Source organism: Acomys minous (genome assembly GCF_964271855.1).
Source record: "Acomys minous genome assembly, chromosome: 2".
Lineage (NCBI taxonomy): Eukaryota > Metazoa > Chordata > Mammalia > Rodentia > Muridae > Acomys > Acomys minous.
Genome location: NC_140484.1, coordinates 57,010,962 through 57,023,784, shown reverse-complemented (window position 1 = coordinate 57,023,784; position 12,823 = coordinate 57,010,962). Strand labels below are relative to the sequence as shown.

The following is a 12,823-nucleotide window of genomic DNA, read 5'->3' as shown; positions in this document are numbered from 1 at the left end:
ACATCATCATTATTTATACAATGATTTACCTGCACATACACCAGCAGGTCAGAAGAGGGCCTCAGATCACTTTATAGATGTAATGAGTTACCATGTAGTTGCTGGGAATTGAACTCTGGACCTCTTGAGGAGCAGTCAGTACCCTTCTTAACCTCTGAGTCATCTCTCCAGCCCCTGCAGGGACTTGGTGAAGAGGGTGCCATTGGTGGCAGCTTGGCCCTTGTCTGTGTCTATGTAAAACCCTGTCTGTCCCCTCCATGAAGACCCTGCTTGTCTGTGGATGGTGAACAACCTCAGAGCCAGACTCTGTGAAGACTTAATGAAATCTGTAAGGCAGATGGTGGTCTGTAGTCTGCCTTGATCAGGGAGGATAGAGAGCTGCCTACAGGCCCTCCAACACAGTAGTTTTGCACTATCTCAGGCAAACACCATTGGTCCTGCAGGTTCACAGCCATGTCTAGAGGCAGGCTGGGTGGTTCCAGGTCAGCTGGTATGGTAGAGGGATGGGGCCAGTGAGTAAACTGCAAGCTGGCTGGTGCAGCATAGAAAAATAACTCCTCAACAGGAATATTTAGTCCAAACTGGAAGGGATTTCGGTGACCGAAGAACAAACATGGCCATTTCTCCCACATCCATCCTAGTGAGGTCAGGTGATCCAAAACCTCTCAGTTCTCAGACACCATCCTTGTTGTCTATGGCTCTGCTCCATAATCTGAGGAGAGATGGTTGACTGGGATTGAGTCTGCAGGGCTCACTGCAGACCTGAACACCTGTGTGTGTGTGTGTGTGTGTGTGTGTGTGTGTGTGTGTGTGTGTGTGTGTGTGTGTGTTAGTATAGAGGCACTTGGTCTGTTGATCAGGAAAGAGTTTTGAAAAGATAACTCTGTGAGTCTGATTAGATAGTCTACTAGGAGACAACAGCAAGCATCGAACGTGGATCATAGTCACCACCACTCTGCCTTCTCAGGCTGTGGGAGAGGAGGAAGGCAATGCTGGAAGCTGCCCCTTGGATGAACCTTCTGGAAGGTTCCAAGCTGGGAGAAGTTTTCCTTGCCCTCTGGCTTATCACATGACTCTGTCTCTAGGAGGAAACTGGGAAGAGAGATGGGGAAACACTGCTTTTCAGAGAGAGAGAGAAGGAAGGAAAGGTAGGTCAGGCTGGTTGATGCTTGCAAACCCAGCAACTGAGGAAAGCCTGGGCATAGGTACCATATCATAGTTTCCATTGGAGATTTTTGACCAGATTGAACTCTTATGGGTCTCAACGGAGATGCTTAGTACATGAGTTATAGAAGGTTTCCATTATCTGTTAGTCCCTGAAACAGCTGTGGACTCCAGCAGCTGTGTCTGAGGGCTTGGTGACCTGTTCTATGGCATGCCTGGGGCTGGTGTTTTAGCAGTCTAGAGTAGTGAGTTTACCTGTGTCACAGAGGGTGGAGCAGCTCAGCTCAAAGGGCATAAACTTTTGCCATTCCCAAGTCTCTGGTCACCTGGGGTTTTGTCCAGATCGCCACCAGGGGGTGCAAAGTCACATGGTACTCTGAGTAAGCATTCTCCAGAAATCTGTCTCTGTGGGAATTTGAAGGCTGATGTTCAATCAGAAAGGTGTGCCTGTGGCCCAATCAGTAATTAGAGTCATAAAATCAATCACAGAAAATTGTGGATTGGGAGAGATTGACAATGGAGACACCATGAAATCTAGAAGACAATATTATTTTATTGAATGGTTTGAATCCCAGCCCATCTTAGTGTTTTCCTACTGTAGTTTTTGGCTATGCGATCACAGATTTAAGCAACACACCTGCAGGAATCTCTTTTATATTGAGAGCAAAGAGTGTTGTTTGATTCTTTCCTTTTTCATGATTGGTTGGTTGATGGTCTTAAATTTTTCATTTTGTTGCCAGGTGTGGTGACTCACACCATTAATCCCAGCACCTGGGAGGTAGAGGCAGGTGGAGCACTTTAAGTCTGAGGCCAGCCTGGTCTACAAAGCAAATTCAGGAAATCAAAATAACAGAGAAACCCTGTCTCAAAAAAACCAAAATAATAATAATAATAATAATAATAATAATAATAATAATAATAATAATAATAATAATAATTTGGCTTTTAGTACTGCCAATTCAAACTATAGTTTGGGGCTGGAGAGTAGACTTATGGCTTAGGAACACTGGCTGCTCTTCTAGAGGCCCTAAATTCAGTTTCCAGAACAAATGTGGTGGTTCACAACAGTCTGTCACTCTACCTCCTAGGGGATCTGATGCTGTCTTCAGGCCTCCTTGGACATAGGCCTACACGTGGTACATAAAGACAAATGTGTGAGCATGTACATGAACAAATAAAAAAAATAATATCTAGTTCTTTTCACGTCTAAGATCTTTTGTTTGTTTGTTTGTTTGTTTGTTTTTTGAGACAGGATTTCTCAGTGTAGCCTTGGCTGTCCTGGAGTCACTTGATAGACCAGGCTGGCCTCAAACTCACAGAGATCTGCCTGCTTCTGCCTCCTGAGTGCTGGGATTAAAGGTGTGTGCCACCTGGCTAAAGCTAAAATTTTAAATGTTTCACATGATCAGTGTTACATTTCAAAGTATCAATATTTTTATATGCAAAGATTAATAGTATAATCTCTAGAATTTTAATGTTAATTACTTAGAAATTATTACACAGATGCCAGTGGCAACATTTACAAGTGGCAGTCAGAGGACAACTTGAAGGAGTCAGTTCTCTTTCCCTCCATGTGGGTCTCAGGGATCAAACTCAGGTCATCCAACTTGGTAGCGTAGCACATGCCTTTACCCACTAAGGTATCATGCTAGTCTGTGGTGTATGATTTAAAATGTATTGTCACTGGGCGGTGGTGGAGCATGTCTTTAATCCCAGCACTCAGGGGGCAGAGGCAGGCAGATCACTGTGAGTTCAAGGCCAGCCTGGTCTACAAAGTGAGTCCAGGACAGCCAAGGCTACACAGAGAAACCCTGTCTCGAAAAAACAAACAAACAAACAAACAAACAAACAAACAAAAAACCAACCAACCAAGCCGCCCATCAGTTACATATGTGTCGGGAGCCTGGGTCCAGTCCATGCGTGCTCTTTGGTCAGTGGTTCAGTTTCTATGAGCCCCATTGACTTTAGTGAGTTGACTCTGTTGATCTTCTTGTGGACTTCTTGTTCTCCCCAGTCTCTATCTTTCCCCCAACTCTTTCACAAGGCACCCCGAGCTCCATCTTATGTTTGGCTGTGAGTCCCTGCATCTTTTTCTGTCTGCTGCTGGGTAGAGGGTCTCAGACTAGGTTCCAGTCTGCAAGCAGAGCTGGGTGTCAGTAATAGTGTCAGAGGCAGGCTCTCTCTCATAGAGGTGGTTGCAGAGATTGATGCTGGCCCAAGTGGAGGCATTTTCTAAATTGGGGTTCCCTCCTTAAATGACTGTAACTTGTGTCAAGGTGACATGAAACTAGCCAGGAAACCTGGCATTCTGTCCACTTTGGTGTTAATGCATCCACTTTTTGAAGGGTTATGAACTTTGAGAAGAGTCATGTGGCCTTTTGTTTTGAAATTCTTCGTGTTCTCTGTTGAGATATGTGTATCTGTTGGGATGAATAGCTCTTCCATTTAAATTTATTTTATTGTATTACTTGTTTTAATGTGGATAGGTAATTTTCATGTATGTGTGGCTGTGTATCATACATGTGTCTGGTGCCTGAAGAGAACAGAAGAGGCCTTGAATCCCCTGGGACTGGGGTTATAGACAGTTGTAAACCAGGTGATGGTGCTGTAGGTTAAACTCAGGTACTCTACAGAGGCAGCCTGAGCTCTAACCACTATTCCATCTCCCAAACCCCTCTTCCATTTTTAAATAAGGGCACCTTTAGCCAGCAACTGTTCTTTCCATGGCTTGATGCCCAAGACCATTCAAAGAGAGAACCACCCACAGCAACATCATCAAATCAAACCATGTGTATGAATGCAGTAAAATGCAGTTAGCATTAAGGGTGTCACCAATGATGGCCATATAAAACAGCAAAGTACACACAGAATACATACAGAGATAAAAAATGTAATGAAAATAAAATATTGATGCACAAGGGGGTGAGAAAAAAATACTGAAATATGATAAGGGAAGCATAGGGAATAGAAAAAGAAAAGGCCAGGTTTTCAGAAAGAGAGCATTTGAGAAAGAAAAGGAGAAAAGAAAGAGATGGAGGGGGGAAAAGACTAGAGATAAATATTAGAGAAAACATCTGGGAAGAATGTGGAATAAAAAAAGGAAGGAAAAGAAGTCATTGGCTTTTCCTTCCAGCTGAGGTGCTTGTGTTGCAGCAGAGAGAACTTTCTCCTGTTCCCTTCATTCTCACCAGCTGGTGCTCTGCTTGGGCCAAGAGCTGCCACACTGGTCAAGGGGTCAGTGGTTCATTGCAGAGGCACAGCTTACACTGTGACCCTGAGCATCCCAAGTTATGTTCCTTTAGTCCATGAGGGAACTTGGCTTAGGCAAACCCAGGACTTGCCAGTATGAAGCAGAGTCAGGGTTTTATTGAAAATAGAAAGGCAGGCACTTAGAAACAGGAAGCACACCGGTAGGCTGGGGAGTTGGTTCAGTGTGCAAAACACTTGCTGGGCAAGGGTTAGACTCTGAGTCTGACCCACTGGAGTGCAAATGAAGCCAGACTTGCTAGTGCGCATCTGTGATCTAGTTTGTTCCTGTGGCAACATGGTGGACACATGAGAATCCTGAAAATGTCATAGGCCATCAAGTCTGCATACACAAATAAACAAGAGACCTGCATCAAATACGGAGGAAGATAAGGACCATTACCTGAGGCTGTCCTCTGACACACCTGCCATGGCGAATGAAAATGCAATCACATGCAAACACGCACACATAAAAATGTAACACACACACACACACACACCAATGTGAGCGTAGGCTTCTCATACCGGAGTCACAACTTATTAAAACATACAGTAAACATAGATTTTAAGCACAAGAGTTAAGATTTGTTTATTGGTTTATTAATTGTCTGTGAGTGTGCTTCAGTCTGGCAGATAATCACAGGCTGGGTACAGGGATGATGGCAGGGGTGGCAGTTGTGTGAGGATAGCAGTGACTAGCCTGGGGATTGAACAAGCTCAGTTCAATCCTGTGCTATGTGTGGAGGTAGAGACAGGCATCTCACCCAAGGAAATGAGTCATGGGATTTGAGAATGCAGTGACAGGTAAGAGGAGGTCTTCAGAATCTGGGAAGCCACAGCCATGGCTGGCAGTGTGGCTTCCATTTCTCAGGAGGATGAGTTTAGAACTGGGAGGTGAGGCTTTGACATGCAGCACTGGGTTGCTTGCACATGATTCAGAATGTGCTGGAGCTACTTGGAGTGTGTGGTCAGCCACTCAGATCTTACACTGGCAGCATACAGGCCCACAACAACTGGCCTCGCAGCAGCAGGGTTTACAACAGCTGGCCTGACAGCAACACGGTTTGCAGCAGCTGGATTGACAGCAGCAGGGTTTGCAGCAACTGGATTGACAGCAGCAGGGTTTGCAGCAGCTAGACTGACAGCAGGAGGAACCACAGCCTGAGGAGCAGCAGGGTTTGCAGCAGCTGGACTGGCAACAGCAGGACTTGCAGCCCCCACAGGAGCCACAGCCTCCCTTGCAGCCCCCACAGGAGCCACAGCCTCCCTTGCAGCCCCCACAGGAGCCACAGCCTCCCTTGCAGCCTCCACAGGAGCCACAGCCCCCACAGGAGCCACAACCTCCCTTGCAGCCTCCACAGGAGCCACAGCCTCCCTTGCAACCCCCACAGGAACCACAGCCTCCCTTGCAGCCCCCACAGGAACCACAACCTCCCTTGCAGCCTCCACAGGAGCCACAGCCTCCCTTGCAGCCCCCACAGGAGCCACAGCCTCCCTTGCAGCCCCCACAGGAGCCACAGCCTCCCTTGCAGCCCCCACAGGAGCCACAGCCTCCCTTGCAACCTCCACAGCTGGAGCAGGAACAGGTGGGCACACAGCAACAAACAGGCTTGCAGCAGCACACAGGCTTGCAGCAGCAGGAGCCGCAGGAGCCACAGCCCCCACAGCTGGAGCCACAGCCTCCTGAACAGCCACAGCAGCTCATGGTTCTGGTGTTGGGTTGAGGATGGAGCAGGTCAGAGGAGCAGGTGGAGAAGGAAGATGTGCAGGTATGGAGCCTCCTGAACCTAGAGCCTTTATATCCCTGCCCAGGTCAGGTGTGAAGTTGCACCTGGTCACTTCCCTGTTGTTTGTGTGTGTCTTTCCCTGGCTGTAGCTCTGTTTCCTATTTCCTTCCTGGTGCACATTTCTCACCCAGTCTGGGATTATCTTGTGTTGGCTGGGTCTCAGGTGCAAGTCTGTCACATGTGCTGACAGTGACTATATCCTTGTCAGGTACTTCTCTGCAGCATCTGTGGGGACTTCTTTTGTTTGTTTGTTTCTTCTTCTTCTTCTTCTTCTTCTTCTTCTTCTTCTTCTTCTTCTTCTTCTTCTTCTTCTTCTTTTTCTTCTTCTTCTTCACCACCACCATCATCATCATCATCATCATCATCGTTATTTATACAGTGATCTGCCTGCACATACACCAGCAGGTCAGGAGAGGGCCTCAGATTACATTATAGATGGTTATGAGTCACCATGTAGTTCCTGGGTTTTGAACCCTGGACCTCTTGAGGAGCAGTCAGTACCCTTCTTAACCTCTGAGTCATCTCTCCAGCCCCTCCAGGGACTTGGTGAAGAGGGTGCCATTGGTGGCAGCTTGGCCCTTGTCTGTGTCTATGTGAAACCCTGTCTGTCCCCTCCATGAAGACCCTGCTTGTCTGTGGATGGTGAGCAACCTCAGAGCCAGACTCTGTGAAGACTTAATGAAATCTGGAAGGCAGATGGTGGTCTGTAGTCTGCCTTGATCAGGGAGGATAGAGAGCTGCCTACAGGCCTCCCACACAGTAGTTTTGCAGTATCCCAGGCAAACCCTATTGGTCCTGCAGGTTCACAGCCATGTCTAGAGGCAGGCTGGGTGGTTCCAGGTCAGCTAGTATGGTAGAGGGATGGGACCAGTGAGTAAACTGCAAGCTGGCTGGTGCAGCATAGAAAAATAACTCCTCAACAGGAATATTTAGTCCAAACAGGAATATTCAATCCATGACTGAAGAACAAACATGACCATTTCTCTCACATCTATCCTAGTGAGGTCAGGTGATCCAAAACCTCTCAGTTCTCAGGCACCATCATTGTTGTCTATGGCTGTGCTCCATAATCTGAGAAGAGATGGTTGACTGGGATTGAGTCTCGAAGTCGTGTGTGTGTGTGTGTGTGTGTGTGTGTGTGTGTGTGTGTGTGTGTGTGCACGCGCGCGTGCGTGTGTGTTTAAGTATTAGAGGCAGTTGGTCAGTTGATCAGCAAAGGGGCGTCGAAGGAGGATCAGGGAAAGGTTAGTATACATAGTCACCACCACTCTGCCTTCTCAGGCTGTGGGAGAGGAGGAAGGCAATGCTGGGAGCTGCCCATTGGATGAATCTTCTGGAAGGTTCCAAGCTGGCAGAATTCTTCCTTGCCATCTGGCTTAACTCTGTCTCTAGGAGGAAACTGGGAAGAGAGATATGAAAACACTGCTTCTGAGAGAGAGAGAGAGAGAGAGAGAGAGAGAGAGAGAGAGAGAGAGAGAGAGAGAGAGAGACATAGACAGAGACAGAAGGAAGGAGGGAAGGAAGGAAGGAAGGAAAGAAGGAAGGACGGTGTGTCTGACGCTTTGATCCCAGCATCTTAGGAGAATCTGGACATAGGCACCATGTCATTGTCTCCATTGGAGATTATTGACCGGGTTGAACTCTTATGGGTCTCAATGGAGATGCTTAGTACATGAGTTCTAGAAGTTTCCGTCATTTGCTAGTCCCTGAAACAGTTGTGGACTCCAGCAGCTGTGTCTGAGGGCTTTGAGGACCTGTTTTATTGCATGTCTGGGGCTGGTGTTTTAGCAGTCTAGAGTAGTGAGTTTACCTGTGCCACAGAGGGTGGAGGGGCTCAGTTTAAAGGTCTTAGGATGTAAACTTGGCCATTCCCAAGTCTCTTGTCACCTGGAGTTTTGTGCAGTTCACCACCAGGGGGTGCAAAGTCACATGGTACTCTGAGTAAGCATTCTGCTTAAGTGGAGTCTAGCCTCATCTCCAGATATCTGTGTCTCTGGGATTTTGGAGGCTGATGCTCAATCAGAAAGGTGTGCCTGTGGCCCAATCAGTAATTAGAGTCATAAAATATGACTCTAATCCACTATCACAGAAAATAGTGGATTGGGAGAGACTGACAATGGAGACACTATCACATCTAGAAGACAATATTATTTCATTGAGGAATCTGAATTCCACCCCATCTTAGTGCTTTCCCACTGTAGTTTTGATCTTGATCACAGATTTAAGCGATCCACCAGGAATCTATTTTATATTGAGAGCAAAGGATGTTGTTTCATTCTTTCCTTTTCCATGATTGGTCGTTTGGTGGTCTTAAAACTTTATTTTGGTGCCAGGCATGGTGGCGCATGTTTTTAATCCCAGCACATGGGAGGCAGAAGCGGGTGGATCACTGTGATTTTGAGGCCAGCATCATCTACAAATGGAGTTCAGGAAAGCCAAAGTAACAGAGAAACCCTGTCTCAAAAAAACCAAAAAATAATTAATTTATTTTGGCTTTATGTACTGCCAATTCAAAATCTAGTTCGGGACTGGAGAGAGGATTTGGGGCTTAAGAACTCTGGCTGCTCTTACAGAGGCCATAGATTCAGTTCTCAGAACACACGTGGTGGTTCACACAGTCTGTAACTCTACTTCCTAGGGGATGCTGTCTTCAGGCCTCCTAGGACATAAACATATATGTGGTGCCCATAAAGACAAATGTGTGAGTGTGTGCATGCACAAATAAAACAATAAATGTAAGGTCTAAGGGTTTTTTGTTGTTTGTTTTTGTTTTTGTTTTTGTTTTTTTGGTATTTCAAGACAGGGTTTCTCTGTTTAGCCATGGCTGTCCTGGACTCATTTAATAGACCAGGCTGGCCTCAAATTTACAGCAATCCTCCTGTCTCCATCTCTGGAGTGCTGGGATAAGAGTGTGTGCCACCATGACCAGCTATGTCTAAAATCTTAAATGTTTCACATGATCAGTGTTACATTTCAAAGTATCAATATTTTTATATGCAAAGCCTAATATTATAATATTTAGAATTTTTAATGTTACTTACTTAATAATTATTACACACGTGCCAGTGGCAACAATTACAAGTGGCAGTCAGAGGACAACTTGAAGGAGTCTGTTCTCTTTCCCTCCATGTGGGTCTCAGGGATCAAACTCAGGTCATCCAACTTGGTAGCGTAGCACATGCCTTTACCCACTAAGGTATCATGGTAGTCTGTGGTGTATGATTTAAAATGTATTGTCACTGGGCGGTGGTGGAGCATGTCTTTAATCACAGCACTCAGGAGGCAGAGGCAGGCAGATCACTGTGAGTTCAAGGCCAGCCTGGTCTACAAAGTGAGTCCAGGACAGCCAAGGGTACACAGAAAAACTCCGTCTCGGAAAAACAAAACAAGAAACCAAACAAAAAGAAATAAATGTATTGTCCTGGTTTGGTTTCTGTTTCTGTGATAAAATACTGACCAAAAGCAATCTGTGGAAGGGAAGAGCTTATTTAGCTGACATTTCCATATCATTTAAGGCAGGAATCTAGAGGCAGATCATGGAGGAATGTAGCCTACCTGCTTGCTCAGCTTCCTTCCTTCTTAGGTTATTTCCATCCTTCTTTCCTTCCTTCCTTCCCTACTTCCTTTCTCTCTTCCTTCTCCCTTCTCCATTCTGTCTGTCTTGTCTCTGTCTCTGCATCATGTGTCCTCATTGCCAGAAAGAATATTTTCAGCAATTTAACTTTTAAAAACACTTATTTATTTTATGTGTGTGGGTGTTTTCCTTGCATGAATGTCTGCACACCACAAGTGTGCAGTGATTGCGACACCAGAAGAGGCTGCTGCATCTCCTGGAACTGTGGCCACTATGTAGACGCCTGGAATCAAACCTGTGTCCTGTGGAAGAGATGTCAGTGCTCTTAGCTGTGGAGCCATCTACCTAGACCCTCTTCTAGCTTTCTTTTTCTTTCTTTCTTTCTTTCTTCTTCTTCTTCTTCTTCTTCTTCTTCTTCTTCTTCTTCTTCTTCTTCTTCTGTTTGTTTTTTATTTGTTTCATTTTTTAGAATCGTGGTTTCTCTGTATAACAGCCCTTGCTGTCCTGGACTCCCTTTGTAGACCAGCCTGGCCTAGAACTCACAGAGATCTGCCTGCTTCTGCCTCTGGAGTGCTGGGATTACAGGTGTGGGCCACCATGACCTGCTTCATCTTGCTTTCTTACACAACCCAGGATCAGCTGCCTACGGTGTTACACTCATGGCCGGTTAGACCCTCCCACATCATCCTTTAACTAAGAAAAGGGCCATAGACTTTCTTACAGGCCAATCTGATGGAGGCCATTGCTCAGTTCAGGTCTGTATTTCTAGATAATGCTAGCTTGTACATTCAAATTGACAACATAAAGAAAAGTTTAGCAGTACATGTATTGTAGAATTACTATTGCATAAACTTTATTTAGGACTTTTGTGTCTGTGTCATCAAGGAAATTTGCCTTAGTTTTCTTTCTGTGATTCTCTAATAATCCTCTAGATTTCAATGGCATATGTTGTAGTATCTATCATTTTACCTCCAGTTTTATGAATTTGAATTACAGCACACCTTTAGGTTGGGGAAATGGTTCATTGTGCAAAACCCTTGCCATGCACAGGCAAGAATCTGAGTCTGAACCACTGGAGTTCACACAAAGTCCGACATGCTAGTGCGCATCTGTGATCTAAGCTGTTCCTATGGCAACCTGGTGGACACATGAGAATCCTCAAAATGTTATAGGCCATCAAGCCTGGCATACACAAATAAACGGGAGTCCTGTGGTAAATAAGATAGAAGATAAGGACCAATACCTGAGGCTGTCCTCTGACACATCTGTTTTGGTGCATGAACCTGCAATCATACACAAACATGAACAGGCACCGATAAAGATTTAACACACACACACACACACACACACACACACACACACACAAGAATGTGAGTGTAGGCTTCTTATAATGGAGTGACAGCTTTAAAAAAAACTATTTATTTGTTTATTATACAGTGCTCAGGCTGCACATATATCTCCAGGACAAAAGAGGGCATTAGATCACAGTATAGATGGTTGTGAGCCATCAAGTGGTTGCAGGGAATTGAACTCAGGTCCTCTGGAAGAGCAGTCAGTGCTCTTAACTTCTGAGCCATCTCTCTAGCTCCAGGAGTCATGACTCTTTAAAAGAAACTTTAAACATAGATTTTAAGCACCAGAATTAAGAAATGTTTATGTGTTTATTTGTTTATTTGTGAGTGTGCTTCAGTCTGGCAGATAAGCACAGGCTGGGTACAGGGATGATGGCAGGGGTGGCAGTTGTGTGAGGATAGCAGTGACTAGCCTGGGGATTGAACAAGCTCAGTTCAATCCTGTGCTATGTGTGGAGGTAGAGACAGGCATCTCACCCAAGGCAAATGAGTCATGGGATTTGAGATGCAGTGACAGGTAAGAGAAGGTCTTCCGAATCTGGGAAGCCACAGCCATGGCCGGCAGTGTAGCTTCCATTTCTCAGGAGGATGAGTTTAGAACTGGGAGGTGAGGCTTTGACATGCAGCACTGGGTTGCTTGCACATGATTCAGAATGTGCTGGAGCTACTTGGAGTGTGTGGTCAGCCACTCAGATCTTACACTGGCAGCACACAGGCCCACAACAACTGGACTCGCAGCAGCAGGGTTTACAACAGCTGGCCTGACAGCAACAGGGTTTACAGCAGCTGGATTGACAGCAGCAAGGCTTGCAACAGCTGGACTGACAGCAACAGGGTTTACAGCAGCTGGACTGACAGCAGCAAGGCTTGCAACAGCTAGATTGACAGCAGCAGGGCTTGCAGCAGCAAGACTGACAGCAGGAGGAACCACAGCCTGAGGAGCAGCAGGGCTTGCAGCAGCTGGACTGACAGCAGCAGGGCTTGCAGCCCCCACAGCTGGAGCAGGAACAGGTGGGCACACAGCAGCACACAGGCTTGCAGCAGCAGCTGGAGCCACAGCCCCCACAGCTGGAGCCACAGCCCCCACAGCTAGAGCCACAGCCCCCACAGCTGGAGCCACAGCCCCCACAGCTAGAGCCACAGCCCCCACAGCTGGAGCCACAGCCTCCAGAACAGCCACAGCAGCTCATGGTTCTGGTGTTGGGTTGAGGATGGAGCAGGTCAGAGGAGCAGGTGGAGAGGGAAGATGTGCAGGTGTGGAGCCTCCTGAGCCTGGGGCTTTTATAGCCCTGCCCAGGTCAGGTGTGAGGCTGCACATGTTCACTTCCTGGTTCCTCCTTATGCCTTTCTCTGAAGCTGGTGATTGCTTGTTTCTGGGCCACAAGACTCTGTTAGTTCCAACCCAGCATACACTGTCTTAGGTTTCTAAATTGAGCTCCTTTCCTGTGTTGCTTTTTTCTGTTTTAGGTGGGGGCTTGGCTGTGTGACTTGTCATATTTGATCACATGTCACAATGGGTCAAGGTGTCTTTCCCAGAGATTAGAGAAATTTCTATAGTGAAAATTATCTCATTGTTTAATCTTTTTTCATTTTTTAATCTTAATGTTTCAACATTATGAATTAAAGCGTAGTTAAATGAAAGTAAAATATGCAGAGCATGGTGGGGCACGCCTGTAATCCCAGCACTCGGGAGGCAGAGG

At 46.2% G+C, this 12,823-nt stretch overlaps 1 protein-coding gene across 3 annotated transcripts; it reads right to left on the bottom strand.

Annotated features, from left to right (window-relative positions):
- Positions 1-4,986: 4,986 nt before the first annotated feature.
- On the bottom strand, positions 4,987-12,372 carry LOC311592929 (uncharacterized protein). Of its 3 annotated transcripts, none has more exons than XM_084773831.1 (2): positions 12,090-12,372; positions 4,987-6,110 (listed from the first exon to the last, which is right to left on the bottom strand). In XM_084773831.1, exons 1-2 carry the CDS (start codon positions 12,311-12,313, stop codon positions 5,387-5,389), a joined length of 948 nt encoding a protein of 315 aa, XP_084629957.1. In that variant the 5' UTR covers positions 12,314-12,372; the 3' UTR covers positions 4,987-5,386. The 3 variants fall into 3 exon arrangements, with proteins under 3 accessions (XP_084629957.1, XP_084629956.1, XP_084629955.1); XM_084773830.1 differs by lacking the exon at positions 12,090-12,372 and having other exon boundaries at positions 4,987-5,703; positions 5,752-6,169; XM_084773829.1 differs by lacking the exon at positions 12,090-12,372 and having other exon boundaries at positions 4,987-6,169.
- Positions 12,373-12,823: the final 451 nt, after the last annotated feature.